The following is a 16,569-nucleotide window of genomic DNA, read 5'->3' as shown; positions in this document are numbered from 1 at the left end:
ACGAATAACTAAAGTTTGCAAATTTTGTCGATTCGCTCCCCCAACGGAGGGATTAGATGAAGAACTACACTTACGTCTATAATAATTTTGCAGAAGTTCAATCTTATACATGAAACTTCTGCTATCACATCTAGAAAATTAATTTGTTTCAACATTCTACTCGTGAGAACCAAAATATAACCTTCCATCAAGCCTCGTAAAGCATTCCAACCTCGATACGTTGAGGCAGAGGCACCCCGAGAGCAGGCAGAGAGGACCGACAGTTGCTGTGCAGAACTTCATAAAATGGTAGCATAATTTTATCGAACCAGCAGCAGTTATTTCCAACATAAAACCTTGTTTTCCCTCGAACGTGAAGTACGCCAGCACTCCTCGCTGCTTCCAAATTAGATATCTGTTCTCGGACCTCTGAAGGATCAGATGGGAAACGGCCTGAGGTGTTCTGTATATGTGCCTGCAAGCTATTAGTTAATTGACTAACAAAATCGTCTCCTTCGAGGTTTAGGGCATCTGCATAGCCATACTGAATAACGCACCCATAAACTCCTTTCAGGCCGAGTTCACTGATAACAATCCTCTCATGGGGGTAAACCTTCGGAACCAAAAGGTATCGAAGAGTAGTGAACATAGTGACCTGGTGAAGGGATTTCATGTTTTTAATGTAGTGTCCAAGAATCGGAGTGAGCCCGTCTTGAATGTTGGTGTAAAAGAAGCACAATCCGGGAACCCTTTGAACACTGGGATCAGATAATAGCTGTTCAAGTCTGTCTAAGGTTATCTTATGAGCCAACTCATATTCTAGCTTTCTCTGTCTCCCATAGAACCAACCAAACATAATGAAGGCGAGTATAAAGGATATGGCAAACGGAATCCATCCACCTTCCGCGATCTTTGTGAAGACTGCACTCACGTAAACACCTTCCATCACGAAGAATACACAGAAGTAAAGAGCAACCAATACCGGTGGTGTTCTCCATATTATGATCATTACCAGTGTCAGCAATATTGTAGTGATGAGCATGACTAGACTGACAACAACACCTGAAATAAGGTTGTGGCAATAGTCAGAAAATTATAAAAGATGCCTGTATAAGATGTTGACGAAAATGTTAACTTTCCAACGGTAACACATAATGCTTTCAAAATTAACGTACCAAATGCATTTCCAATTTCTTTTCCATCTCCGAATATAAGTATGACAGCAACGCAGAGAACCATGAGGATGTAGTTGACTTCGGGGGAGTAAACCTCGCCTTCTTTGTTAGTGGATGTGTGCACAACCTTCACCCGAGGGAAATAATCAAGCACTACAGATTGCTTAATTACAGAAAAGGTGGCTGATATCAGAGACTGGCTTGCAACTATCGCAGCCAATGTGGATATGACAAAGATAGGCCAGTAGATACTTTTTGGTATAAACTTATAGAATCCATCATCATGATCATTTGGATTCCTGATCAGGTATGCTGTCTGCCCCGCATATGTCAGAATCAAAGACGGATAGATTGTAAACAGGAAAGCCATCTGTTGAGGAAAATATATCAGAAACCTACTGAGACAAAAGAAATGGAACCTTAAAGACATATCGATGTTATTGGAGGTGAACCTGAATAGAGCTTCTGTTGAAATGACCAAGATCTGCAAACAATGCTTCGGAGCCTGAATTAAACAGGGAACATCGATTAAATGATTATTTCCAAGACTGCAAGGTACATGATCCAAAAGGTAATCAAGTCTATCTTCCATACTAAATAATCTATATCTTGATATCAATATGACAGTCACCTGTGATGCAAAGGACAGTGCCACCAAGCAACAGCCAGCCTTCCTTGCCATTTCTTTGAAAGAAATGGAAGATAAAGTGTGGTGATATAGCCTTAAATATGCCGGGATAATGACGTATGATGCTATAAATTCCCATGAGCGGCGTAACCAAAGTCCATGTACCCATAATTGGGGAAAATAGGAAGCTCACTCGAGATGTACCAAACTTTTGTAACAAGAACAGAATGATAAGGACTCCTGCCGAAAGTGCTTCGACCAGAGCTGCAACATATAAACCAGAATAGCAAAGAAATTCAAATGCGATACAACAATGTAGCGGAGAAGTAATAACCTGATACCATTTAAACCATTGCACTCCAATTTCCTAATCAGAAAACTGGCCTCATTGGCCTAGCATAGCAATAAAAGGTGACATCCTTACATGAACTGAGAGATGGAAAAGGCGCCCTCACTCCATCCATTGCTGATAAAACTGGCGATATAGAAGTATCGAAGTAAAAGAAAATTTGTAAATAAATCTTGCCAAAAGTAAACGAAAGACAGAATGCGCAGTGAAATACCAGAAATTGCAGGTGTAAGAATACCATCGCCAATAACCATACATGTGCCTAACATGGCAATAAAAAGCAACATCCTTCTGGCAACTACACTTTTCTTGAAAAACTTGGCAAGCCCACTCTGGTTTTCTATGCCGTCATCCAAGATAGAGCGTGAAAGACTTGAGTTTGAACTTGCAGGCTTTGAATTAAGGATTCCAATATTCATATGCCTGCAAAGTAATGAATATAGGGCAAAAGTTCCACCTGCAATCCATCGGTGAACGCAGATCAGAATATGTTATTACGTGAGCGAACCCTCATATTTACATTTGCGTCTCGTCTTCACCTTGACATACAAACAAGAGGTTTATCGATACATGCTGCAAAACGTTAATGCTTGGAAATATAGGATAATGACACTCAAGGTCTAACTTTTAGGGGCAGTCTCAAGATGTCACCTTCCATTCATGATCACGGCTTAACAATGCTGATTTTACAGGTTTTCGTATACGCGTGTGATTTCCAGTTGCCTATCGCATACCAAATGTAAGTAACGAATGCAAAATGTTTAACAACAAAAATGCTCAAACACAGTAATCACATCCACTAGAAGTGAACAAGCATAAATAAACTGAAGACAGCGGATAAATGTAAGGACCAGGAGTTCTTCGAAGGTGAAACAAAAGTGAGCTTGAGTGTACCTTCGCCATGATCGTCGGCATTGAGAGCAATGCTGGCATACTTGACAACCCCAATGAGAGTGAGAGTCCAGAACATGATGCTGTAGATACCCAAATAGTCAGCTTCTGTGGGAGACTTGAGATGCATTGAAGGGTATACATACAGTGGGGATGTAACAAGCCCTCCAAACACCACTCCCAGCGTCCTGTAGGCAACTAGCAGATTCCCCCATCTACTTTTCCCCTGAAATCAAACAAGTTTTGTCATTAACAACGCCTTAATCCTGATTAACTCATTACATTAAAACACCAAAACAATTAACAATCTTTCAAGCAATTGAGCAGAAGAATTTACAACTAATACAACAAATAAAAAACTTTTGAACCACATGAAATAAAAACAGGGGAAAGCCATTGCATGTCGATAAAGTAATCATCTTTTTCAAATTTTTGTTAAAACAATAAAGAAGTATTTAAAACCCCATCAACAAAAACACAAAATACAAATAAAACCAAAGCGAACGCCTGCCTGCGTCCCCACATCAGATATTCATACGATTCCCCACCTTGTCGTTGTCTGTATCTCCATTACCAATGCGAGGGCGATTGAGACGATGATCATTGGTGGCAGAATCGACGACAACAGAAACCTCAGACGAAGTTGCCGGCGGCGAGTGCGGTGGTTGATCCATTAAAACACAACCACCACCACCACTGACACACAAGCCCCCAACTCAGCTCAGAGCCTCCCCGAGTTGTTAAGACTCGGAGTCGGAGTCCGAGCGACAAGCTGGAGAAGAAGGAGGACTAATTCCCCTTTAATTTGTATTTCCTTTTTTCTTGCAAAGATGTGGATCATTCAATCTCAGAGTTTGAAAATTTTGAGTTTTATAATTATTGAATTCTTGAAAACTTTGCGAAGATGTGAATCATTGAATCATTGACGAAAGTGGTCGAATGAGATTACGAGAGTGAGGAGGAGGATTAAAAGAAAATTAATGGAAATAATTTGAAAATTTTTAAATTTTAATTATAAAAATAAAATAAAAAATAAAATAAAAAGTATTAAGATTAATTTTCTAATATAAAAATATAATTTTTATTAAAATAAACAGTACGAACACTTTCTGCTAAAATTTTTTAAAATAAAATCTTGAGTTTGCCAACGTCCACGTGACTTCCAATTTGCAACACGTGCCATGCTGACCTTTAAGCGGGTGGGCCCCCCACTTATCTCTCGGCCCTTTCAGTCCTTCTGCATGTATGGTATTGTTGGTTTTGCCTTCACGTCGGGTTTTGTCAATGCAGCAGCACCACACATCAATACGACTAAAACATCTGATCTCACTCACGCACGGATTCATATGACAAGGGCGGGTATTCTGTCACCATCGTTCGTTCGTTGCCAATAAAATAAAGAAATTTTAACGAAAAACTTTTAGTGTTATTTATTTTAACGAAAAATAATATTTTTATATTAAAAATCAATTATGGTGCTATTCATTTTATTTTTATTATGTTTTTATCGTTAAAACTTAAAATTTTCAAATTATTTTCATTAATTTTCTTATAAAATAAAAACGTGTAAATTTATATATTAGTTTGTGTTTAATTTATCGACAAAAGTTTTACATAACGTTGTATACTGAGGCGCACACATGCTCTTGTTCAATTAGGAAAAGATAAATTAGGAAAAGATAAAAGTGGCTGAAGAATAAGAAGGAGCTTTCGATTTAGACTGATTCAATTGTATGAAATTAGGGAGGGGAAATCTCTATATCTCCGCTAACAATGTAAGCAACTGTATGATGAGGAAAATGATCCAGATAATACCTGATACGAGCGTGTTTGGAATTTTTTATATACAAAACAGCCGATATCGATATATCCATCAGTATTTTACAATTTGCATATCAATATCTCCATTGATAGTGATATTTTAAATCATCAATACGAGTAGCACAATAAGATTTTTAGAATGTCAATAATCACATTTTAAAATTTTACCTAACTATCATATATGTATAGAAGAGAAAAACATAACACGACCACATGTATGTGATATTCTCTATCCATAATTTGTCTATGCGCTAGATTCTTATGTGGTTTTTCCGGGAAACATCATAAACTTGTAATTTTACTATTGCTCATATTTTTAGATGTAGAATTATATTCTACCCCTGGCATGGATTTGTATTTTTCCAGATTATAATTCTATTTCTATCTGCCTTTCTTTGGTGGTAGGGTCTTTTTATTAGGTAAAGTTAGCCAATTAGGGACGAAGTCAAGCAGTGAATCACAATTTACTATCAAATTCACTATAAATATACCATTTTTGCAGCATGAATTAAACTTATACCTCCTCAAACTATATAAACTTTGAATGTCACTGGACCAACCGATCATGTGTGAAAAGCCAACCATCAATATTCTTGTGTGGGCAGATCATACCTTGTATGATCAATAATAACATGAAATTAATAGGATTTAAACTCCAAAAAAGGAAATCCAACCAATTTTTCCATCGGACCGTACTTCTGTGGGATACCTTGCCTTCTAAACTCAATAATTAACATGAACCTAAAAGAGATTCAATTTGTTACTATTTTTTAAAACAGATTAAATTGGGAAAAAAACTTCCAGTTGTCTTTACTAGTTAGAGAAGGAGAACACTCTGGCAGTTTTTCCACATATATTTGTCAATATTGATGATAAAGATGCTTATAGAAGCATCAGTAAATTTGATAACTATGAATGAATTATTTGATTTGTCAATGAAGACTACAAGGAAGTGGTGGAAAATATATGCTAATGCTATGCATCTCATTTGGGGTAAGGCTATGTACGGTGATGAACCAATATTTATACTACATATTTAGTCTTTTTATATTTGTTTTCTTGTCTAGTTTAGTGGAAGTTTTATGTATTTGTGATACTTTTGCTATATTGTGTTTCTAGGAACAACATGATCGAGTTTGGTGGAAAAGCATGCAAACGGTGAAATTTTTAAGTCATTCCAGTTGGAGTTGATTCACAATAGATTAATTATCATTTCAAGTTTTCAGCTCAAAATTCCCAGCAAATTGTTCCCAGTTTAAGAACGAATACAGGTCAGCGTGCTGACAGGACAGTTTGGACCTCTGAGAGTTGCACGAGAGATAAGTACATAATTAAAGCCTAAATTGAGAAAACTTCCTTCTTAGATTTTGAAGCTGACGTTTCAAGCTTTCTAAGGACATCTCATTATTATTATTATTTTTTTTTGAAAGAAAGGGTATAAATTAATGAAACCAACGCATTACATAAGATCCTGGCTAAGGAGGCCCTAAATGAAATCAGGAGGATCCTCTAACTATACAAAATCATTACCAGTTGAAATGGAAAACTTAGCTAATCTATGGGCAACCCCGTTACATATTCTTGCCACATGCACAAACTAGACCAAGGAAACCAACTCCGCCACAAACCTGACATCCTCCGCTAGCAAACCAAACTCGGACAAATCGTGAGAGTAGTTGTTGATAGCAGCAATAGCGAGCGCGGAGTCACTCTCCACAATAACTCGTCTAATCTGCAACCTCCCTACCAACTGAAGCCCCTCCAAGACTGCCTCAAATTTTGCTTGAAGAGCCGGCCCAATACCCTCCTTCTTCCAAGCTCCTGCTGCTATAAATTGCTATGTCTCATCCCTCAACACCACACCCACTCCGCAAAACACAACTTCCTTTTTAGACCATCTCCAAAGGAAATGTCAAATTATAAGAGTCAAATTACAATTGATGGCTGATATGGCAATCTGAAGTCTTATGTCAAATTTTGTAATTCTCCAACTGAATTGTCAAATGTTATTTTATTATTTAAATACAACTTTAAATGATTGTAATTATTAAAAAAAATGTTGAAATACAATTTTTACTGGTTGAAATGTTAGTGGAATAAGGAATCCGCTATTAAAATGAATTAAAAATAAATTTGACATTGATGTCAAATTTGACATCAAATCACTAAGCCTTCAAATCCAGTCAGCAAATAACACTTCGGTTTGAATGTCAAATATGCACAATGACATTTCACCTAGGATTTTGACATCTCATTTGAAGATACTCTTAATGACCAACTTGAAAGGAAAGGCAACATCATTGTCTTGTGCTTTGCTTTGTCATCAACACTCGGCAGAAAATTGGGTTGGGATTCCACTCATTTGCCTTTGGAGCAAGATAAAAAGCAGGAGGATAGAGAGTGGAGAACATGGGGTGCCCACTATGAAGTGGAATTGGGCTTGTATTCCACTTGTGGTCTTTGTGGCTTTGAAAATTCGGGGCCTTTTGTTTAAGGCAACAGACGACAACAAGGGGAGAAGAGGGAGCAGCAGAAAAGGAGAGTTGCAGAGAGCGAGATAGCAGAAAATAGAAGGGGTGCCACAGCTTCGCATTTGAAGAGAAGAAGAAAGTGCTCCTCTCTTAAAGGAGAAGATCGGAGAGACCAGGAATAATTATTGTAAAAAATGGTTGTTCTCTTTTTTTAATTCTTCATAGATAATTTCTTATGTATTTAGACAAATATGTATAACTATTTTCAATCACTGAATTAAACTATCTATGTGTCTTGATGTTTGATCATCATTAGGATGCTTAGAAAAGTCATCGATGCAATTTTGAACGAATATCACGTTAAAATTGGTTTTTCTTCTTGTGATTGAGGATTGTAATTTCTCCTAAGGTAAATATCAAACTTTTAGGGATTACATTGTTTACCAAAAGGATTTTCACCAAGATTAATGAATCACTCATGTTTATATTTAATCCAAATGTCATGGATGAATTGCATGTAGTGGTATGCGTTTTAGCTTGAATGTCACAAGTAAAACTACACAAGGAAAAACCCAACCTTCAAAGCATGTGTGTTTTCGATTATTTGAGCAATTGGAAGAGCTACATAGGAGTGTTGTTGGTAATGGTTGAACTATAGTGCCTCGTTAATCTAATTTTCTTCAATTATTTATATTATCTTGAGTTTCTACATTTACTTGTTTTGCTTAGTTGGATCACTATTTCCATAAGCCAATTCCCATTTTAGATATTTGTTTAAGTCACGTACAGTATGATTTAGTTTTGTCAAATTAGTGTCGTTCTTAGAGTTAACTAAGTTAAATACTCCAAAACTAGTAAATTGTTTATACCAGTCTTCGAGGAGATCGACCTTGCTTGAGCCATTTTATACTACAAAAACTTATTCTCTAGCAAGAATTTTCTATGATTTAACCCTTGTTTTACAGGTGGTAAAATCTCTATCATACGGGTTTGAGTTGTGGAAAATAGTCTTTTTGCAAGGCAAGAAAAAAGCTGCGTACGATTTATGTTTCTTCAAACTCTCATAAAGTGGAGAACTTGTTGGCTTGGGATCCCCCTTTATGCATCTCATTTGGAATTGAAAACCCTAATTTCTAATTGCATGAAATGCCGTTTAATTAGTGACGCACGCAAAGTTGGAACCTGTAGCACATCAAGATCGAGTAATGAAATATCAGTTGGGTCAAACCATATTTTGGTTTGTGCTTCTTGTTTTCTTCCTATAAACCAGTAGCGTATTTGGAAGTTCGGAACTATGTGTTATCATATATTCTCTTCATCCTTCGATAACGCATACATATAGCTAAGTAACAATCACACAAATGCCAACCATATTGTATTTTAACCAACGGGTTAATGTTGGTGACTAATTTTAAACCAAATTTATAAGTTACATGATGTGTCACCAATAAAAAATATTAATCATCAACAATCACGATATATAATTTACAAAATTTAGTTTAAATAGATGGTCTCTTGACCCTAACACTACCCATGACCAACGTAAAGCCAATAGTCTCCCATCATCAGGATGGATTTGGATCCTCTCCTGAGCTTAGGAGGCTAAGCCTCCTGAGCAAATCGCATGGGCCGTTGAATTTTGATCTAACGGTTACAATTATTAAAACTTTTAGAAAGCCCCATGTTTGTAGTTATTGGATCAAAATCCAACGATCCGTGTGCTTTGCTCAGGAGGCTCAACCTCCTAAGCTCAGGAGATGATCCAAATCCCAATAGGATATGGTGTGCAATCATATAACACATCATGATTAGTGCGTCCCCATCAACCATTCAAAATAAATTATCGGTCACACGATAATCAAACCTGTGTAATATTCTAAATAAATCATGATGCAGAACTAAAGACAAAAAAGCAATAATTACATGTGGAGGATAAATTTTAAGTTGTAACGAGAACACAAGTGGTACATCACGTGTTTTAATAGGAGTGGTGAAAATTTTTATTTTTTGAGTTATTAACTTTTTAGTACACATATCTCACCATTTGTATAGTAACACGTGATGTATCACCATGTGTATCAGTCACACTAAAAAATCTCTCCGCTTAGAGATCAATCAGCATGGAAAAGTGTTACTCAATGATTAGCATTTAGAACAGACTGATCATGCTCCAACGTATGTTTCATTCCACCGTCAATTGTTAAATCTCTCCAAAATGTCTCCGACTCCGACTCCGACTTACAGGTTACGAGAAGCATGCAAGTAGACCTTGAATCCTCTTTTAAAATATTTTCTTTTACTTGCTTTGCTTGTAGTTTTTTTATGACCTCAGTCAAAGTCGTACTGTCGTTTTTCGCGGTCCTTTGAAAGCAACTCTGAAAAATCATGAAGGAGGCGGCAGAGGAGGAAGATTAGAAGTGCTTTACTGGTGACGCGACCAAAAGAAGAGAGGAGGTAGGGAAGGAGAAGTTGACGTGAGGAAGAGGTGGCTGGTGGTGCCACGTGATTAACAAGTAACCATGCAAGGGACAAAATCAAGTTTTCTTTAATACCCTTCTACCAGTCCAGTGGGCCACGATTCCAAGCCCTAATTTCAGCCCGCAAAATTTGACCGGTTTTGGACTGACCTTTTGACATGGATGTATCTGTTGCCCGTGTCCTTTTCTTTTTCGTCTTTGGTAAGTTTGTGCGGTGAACTTGAACCATTTTAGTATTCAATACTTCGGAAGTCGCCATCAGCATGCATCAGTCAATTGCGACGAGTTTTTAATAGTTCGGATTACTTAGTAATAAATAACGATCAAAATCAAAATGAAGAATTTTTATATTTTTGTTTATTGATAATGTGATGAATATAAAATCAGACTGTTCAGTAATTCGAATTATTAAAAACTTACCTTAAAATCAAATGTCACGTGTAACTTTATCATTTTTCATCCTCCTCTTCCTGTTCATATATATGCTTTATAAAAAATGAAAAGTTTAAATTTCTTATACAACGTGATTATGAAATCTACCACAACCAAATAATATTGGAAGAGAATTTGTACGAATTTTCTTAAAATATAAGCCAGTTCCAAACATCATAAGCCATTTAGATCGCCTCCCTTTGTTGTAAAATAAGTGAGCCAATAAGAGTTGAATATCAGAGTGCATAACGAATAAGACTACAAATTAATAAGAATATTATTAATCAAACTAGAATGCCGGAACGGCTACAAAACCCTAAGAGACTACATTGTGAATAGCTTGATATCTCGAATGAATAACAAAGCACTCTATTTATAATAAACTAACCCTAAACCCTAATGCTAACGGGCTAAGCCTAGAAAACCAAATATTAAAGTAAACCTAAATACTAATATTTTCCAACACCCCCCGTCAAACTCATGGCGGTATACGACATGGGTTTGCAAACAAGCAGATGCGGACTCGCTCCGTTAGGCTGACAGACAGACAGGTAGGCTCCGCCGCAACGCGGACAGATAGACAGGCAGGCTCCACCGCAACGCGGACAGACAGACAGGCAGGCTCCGCAACGCGGACAGACAGACAGGCAGGTATGCAAACTTGACTTGACTTGACTTGCGAACTGGTGAACTTGCGAACTTGACTTGACTTGATTCTTGACTTGACTTGACTGGCAAACTGGCTAGAGTTGAGAGTATGGAAAGAACCCGTCACTAAACGGACGAGATTTTCATATCTCAATTGTAGCAACAAACGAACAACGCCACCAACTGTGTGGGCCTTCAAACAAACTTAACCATAACTTTTTTTTTTCTCTGCCTGTGTGGGCCTAAACCAACATCAATTTTTTTTCTTTCTCCTGGGACCTTTCGAATGCTTTCCTCTTCAACAAACAATATAACTTTTTCTTGTATTGGACAACGGTTTTTCTTTTTCTTTCTTTTCCTTTTTTTTTTCATTTTTTCTTCTTCTATTTTTCGGCTTCTGTTTCCTTATTCTCTTCTTCTATCTGGGCAGTGTTCTCCAGAGAAAACAAATCCAAGTGCAGTATGGGATCTCAATTATGGGATTCTTGACGCGATGGGATAGCAGAGGCGATGAAGTGCGGATCAAAGCAGCAGCGAGGATGCGGGTACGGTGCGAAGGCAGCGCAGTCAGTGGTGGGTAGACGATTTCATGGGTCTGGTGCGGAGGTGCAAGTGGTGCGGGTCCGATCAAAGGGTGCGGATGCAGTGCAGGAAACGGTGTGGTGATGCGGCTGGTGTTGGATACGAACAACAGATGTGCTGGGTTTCTAGTTGCAGACCTGGTACGAAGGCTGATGGATGGGTGACGATGCAGCGGAAGTGGGGCAGATTCTTGTGGGTCGTTCGAGCAAACATAATCAAATTTTTTTTCTTTTCAAAACAAACACTGAAAACTATTATCAAACAAACAACATGGATACCTATCAAGAAGAACAGATTAAATCCCGAAAGATCAAACCTGCTCTGATACCAAGTTGAATATCAGAGTGCATAACGAATAAGACTACAAATTAATAAGAATATTATTAATCAAACTAGAATGCCAGAACGACTACAAAACCCTAAGAGACTACATTGTGAATAGCTTGATATCTCGAATGAATAACAAAGCACTCTATTTATAATAAACTAACCCTAAACCCTAATACTAACGGGCTAAGCCTAGAAAACCAAATATTAAAGTAAACCTAAATACTAATATTTTCCAACAATAAGTAATGGTTGAACTGCATCGGTTCATTAGAATATATATTACAGAGTGGGCCACATAAAAACATGTGTCTAAATACAGATTGTTTGTATCGTTAAAATATATTACAGAGTAGATCTCATAAAACGTGTCTAAAAATTCTATTAAAAAAATGGCGCCACTAATCCGTCTCCACATATATATACCTTATAGTAAAAAAGATTACAACAACAACAACAACAAAATTATCAGTAACTCATTCAAATTTATTGATATATTATTGACTCGCATCTCCAACAGAAGTGGAGATTTTTTTCTTACTAAACCAAATTAAACCTCATCTGTGTGGCAAATGTTACAAGCATACATGTGAAATAGAATGCCGTACAGAACTTGGGTTAATTTAACTACAATTAGAACACACTGACCTTTTCAAAGCAGAGGGAAAGTAGAGAATAATTGAGACATAGGCGTGTGGGAGAATTGGCCCTTGGGGGCTTAATAGAGTAAGGGTGGTGGGGGTTGTTGGGTAAGAGGGCTTTTTATAGAAAGAAACGAGTCTCTGCATACAACCTTACAAAAGAGAGAAAGAGCAGCAGCAGCAGCACCACCTAAGCCACCACACGCGTTGCTCACTCGGTTAAAACTCGAAGGGATATGCCTACGCGGCTTCAACACACCCCACTATATAACCTCTGCATCTTGCTGTTGGCAGCTCATCACAAACCACCTCTGCATCTTGCTGTTGGCAGCTCATCACACACCCCACTCAGTAGATGAATATGGCTGCTTCTGCTTCTGCTTCTGCTTCTGCAGTAAGGGGAGTGGCGGTTCCTCGCAGTAGTCGCTGGATCCCAAAACGCGGCCAAGTTCTGAAGAAGATTCTGAAGTCCATCTTTGCTTGTGTGTGCTTTGATCAGATAACAACAACCACACCAAACACACACCCTTCATCGGTTTTTCCTTACTGATCGGTTAATATGAGAGTTTTAGTACGTACGTACTCGGTCTAACTTCATTATGTTGTCATCCATTGTCATGCATGTTACTACAGTTTCTTTTACACGTACGCAAGTTGTTCTCATTTACGTTTGGATTGTTATTTGTTCATGGTGGGTTGATGTGAAGCCTTCCATTGAAATTTTGATTCGATATAAGTAACTTTTCTTGGTCAAGTACATCGCGTTCGTCAGTCTCTCTCGATGATCATGTCTGTAATGTCCTCATTGCAATGCAATATTAATGTGTGTTATTGAGTTGCTTGATCAGTAAGCATATTGAGATTTGGGTATCTGTTTTTATTTTTGTCTCTCTTCGATTCAAGATAGCAAGAACACGTCTCCTATATTTTTGTTCCTATGTTTTATTAATTGGCCAGCAAGTTGGTAAAAAGTCAACACGGAGATTCTGTACTACCAAATATGATTGTGATGCTTATGAATACCTTTGTACTTTGTTCTTTTCTGCCTTGGCTTTCTTCGGGTCAATTTAAGTCATGAATAAATTCTCCTAGTTCGTGAAATTGATAACGAAACCTACATATATACATAAAAATAAGAAATTTTATCTCGACTACATATTTAAACACTGTTATCAATTTCACAAACTAGGATTGAGTTCAAACTTTGGAGAGATTTTTCAATGTGATTGGTACACTGGATGGTACACCACGTGTCACTATACAAATTGTGGGATATGTGCTAAAAAGTTAATAACTTAAAAAATAAAATTTTCCACCACTTCTATTAAAATACGTGATGTACTGCTTGTGTTTCCGTTACAATTAAAATTTTCTGCAAACTTTGTCCTCTTGACTTTTACTTTGACCAATCACGTACACGACGGCTGCATGAGTCAAGCATGGTGATGCAAAAATTATTGCGTCACTGCTAATTATTGGGCCAGTATCGATTCTGAAGCAATCATTCAATAATGGGCCTAAGTAGGATTGGTGAGCTATCATATATTAGGCCCAGCTGCTCACCAAACAAAAAGAAAAACCGCCGTTCATGCTTTTAAAAGAATTTACAGACTGAAAATCCCCAATCAATATAATATACGTGCTTTAAATCAGAAAGAGAATCCGGGGATTTGGAAAAAGAAAAGTAGATGATATTCTCACATATACCAAGGGAATTTCTTTTTCTAATTTTAAATAAGATATGCAAGAAATAAACAAGGAGAACATTGAAAAGATAAATGTTAAAGAGAGAGTCTCAAAAGTGAGACATCTCTACGCCATCTCATATCTTTTATAGAATATTTTATAATGTTTAGCATGAAAATTACTGTTGAAATATGAAGTGACAAAGATCCATGAAAAATCTCACTTTGAGAGTCTCCTTCTTAAACTTCTATTTAGAAAGCTTGCGTTTGTGTTTGCACGAAATTGAAGGATAATGCTTGTGTCCCTCCATGGGGTGACGTACTTATCCCTTCAATTACGATTAATGAACATTTACCGTCCGAGCATCAGAATAGTATCTGTTAATCTTCTATATCATAATCCAATAATCATATCTGAAAAAAAAAATATTCAATTTCAAGATTTTTTAGTTATTCATATGTGTTAAACCAATCAATGGTTTTGGTAACAAGTAGCATCTTCATGATAAATCGTTCATTTTTTTATGCATATGAATGGCTAAAGAATTGCCAAATTGAATAATCTTTTGCTTATATGGTCTTTAAATGATAATAAAGAGAATGAACGATTTCGATCATGATGTTTGAACAGTAAAAATTCGTTAATCGTAAGTGAAAGAATAAATAAGTCCCTTGATGAGGACAAAAGCATTACATTCTTTTTACATTCACTACTTGAGCCACCCTACTCATCCTTTTAGGTCTCTCTCTTCTTAATATGGTCCTTTGATTTTTCTCTTTTTTCTATATTTATTACTTTTCTTTTTGGAATATATATCCTTCTTTTTTTTTTGGAATATATATATATATATATATATATTTGATTTTGAGAATGGTGCCCTTTTATTTTCTATATATAAATGACCTAGATTCAGCAAATCCAAAGAAATTGAGTATAAAAAAGGTGAAAGTTATCTTCACCTAAAACAACAACAATGGTTGTTGTAATGAGACCAAACACCAATCCTCGTCACTCCCTTGTCACTCTCGCACAAAGCAATTCGTCAACGACGCCGTATCTAGCTTCTACACAATATAGATGCCGCTTTGGACTTCTGCAACATCTATGGGCAAACGTGATTACTGTGAGTCTCCGAGCATTCTTGCGATGTGCTCTACCGAGAAAAACTAGGTTATCGATTAAAGAGTGTCCGACAATGTTATTTATAGTGTATGTGAGCTTTCTTGGACTTCTACAATCCTAATATTTCCGTTCTATCAAACTGCATGAATGTTATCAAACAATATTATCGAAGTTTCTCTCGTATAGTTCAAATCATATATATTATAATTTGTATCACGAAAAGTCAAAGGCTCATCGAGGGTAGTGATCGATGATCAGTGTAGCGCATACAAACAGCAATTAATTAGAACAAAATATATATATCAATATTTGGTGCATGTTTTCATATATACGGTCCCACATGTTAGATATTGTCTTGAATAATCCCTGTGATGTTTTTGAATTTTGGGTATTGACCTAATTACTGACCTATGTATTGAAGAAGACATGCACCACAGAACATGAACAATGTATGCAATTATTAGTCAACAATCAGAAATGATTGGCGCACTGCTAACAATTACATGATTAACATAATTCGTGCCTCACGATCCCCATGCCTTAAAAGTCTTGGTCGATCAGATATGTATATATAATGGAAAATGATTTGATGTTTAATTACTATGGTGGTGGTAGTAGTTGGAGTCTGCAGCAGGGTAGCTATGAAAAAGGTAAAGGATGGGAAATGGAAGATGATGAATCCATCCACCTTCTGTTCAAAGAATATTAATGGGTTGGGTTATACTATATTTGTCATCGTCACTACAAGAAAAATTGATGTCATTTATACATAATGGAGTGAACAAATGTCAAATGAGTTGAGAAAAAGCACATCATTGGCTAATAGGGTTATTGGTACACCTTACTTGTTTTATTTTGTGCAATTCATGTCAGTCGTTAATCTCTAATTTTCAAATTTGTATAGTATTCCTATTGTCGGATAGTCATAAGTAATGACATCTAATATATTGTGTACCCCCTCCAATTGTCCCCACTTCAACAAATCAAATGACCAAACTGATCTACTTTCACTTTAGTCTCTTTACACCTAGCGAAAACTGGGGCATAGCAGATAACATATATTGCCTTATAGGCAGGTCTCCGTGCCAGACAATATGTTGGAAGCTTTAATCTTTGAAGAGGCATTTTCGTTTCTATTCTCTTCTCTTCTTTTGCTTTCTTTCTTTTCGGCCTTTTTCTTTTACTACTTTCTTCTTTTCCATTAATTCAACCATCTTTATTATTATCATGACCTTTGAAATGATGTCTCTTGTTGCACATTAAATACCTCAGTTAGTCAGTAATCTACACAAAAAACTTGAGTATTAACAGATACTTAGCACACTCACTCACCCAGTTAA

The 16,569-nt window shown here is 36.7% G+C and overlaps 1 protein-coding gene and 1 long non-coding RNA gene across 4 annotated transcripts; both read right to left on the bottom strand.

Moving 5' to 3' along the window:
- Positions 1 to 9: 9 nt before the first annotated feature.
- LOC114820505 (probable potassium transporter 17) lies at positions 10 to 3,951 on the bottom strand. 3 transcript variants are annotated; one of them, XM_029091297.2, is made up of 8 exons: positions 3,571 to 3,951; positions 3,026 to 3,248; positions 2,346 to 2,588; positions 2,207 to 2,257; positions 1,786 to 2,046; positions 1,607 to 1,659; positions 1,155 to 1,524; positions 10 to 1,041 (listed from the first exon to the last, which is right to left on the bottom strand). In XM_029091297.2, the coding sequence occupies exons 1-8, from the start codon at positions 3,694 to 3,696 to the stop codon at positions 188 to 190; spliced, it is 2,181 nt and encodes a 726-aa protein (XP_028947130.1). In that variant the 5' UTR covers positions 3,697 to 3,951; the 3' UTR covers positions 10 to 187. The 3 variants fall into 3 exon arrangements, with proteins under 3 accessions (XP_028947130.1, XP_028947131.1, XP_028947132.1); XM_029091298.2 differs by having other exon boundaries at positions 2,370 to 2,588; positions 3,571 to 3,854; XM_029091299.2 differs by having other exon boundaries at positions 2,388 to 2,588; positions 3,571 to 3,843.
- A 6,525-nt stretch (positions 3,952 to 10,476) lies between these two features.
- On the bottom strand, positions 10,477 to 12,505 carry LOC114820703 (uncharacterized). Its single transcript, XR_003768158.2, has 2 exons — positions 12,429 to 12,505; positions 10,477 to 11,681 (listed from the first exon to the last, which is right to left on the bottom strand). It is a non-coding gene; the product is annotated as an uncharacterized lncRNA (long non-coding RNA).
- Positions 12,506 to 16,569: the final 4,064 nt, after the last annotated feature.

This window comes from Malus domestica, chromosome 13 (genome assembly GCF_042453785.1).
Source record: "Malus domestica chromosome 13, GDT2T_hap1".
Taxonomy (NCBI): Eukaryota; Viridiplantae; Streptophyta; class Magnoliopsida; order Rosales; family Rosaceae; genus Malus; species Malus domestica.
The sequence above is the reverse complement of the archived record's forward strand: the minus strand, read 5'-3'. Positions and strand labels throughout refer to the sequence as shown.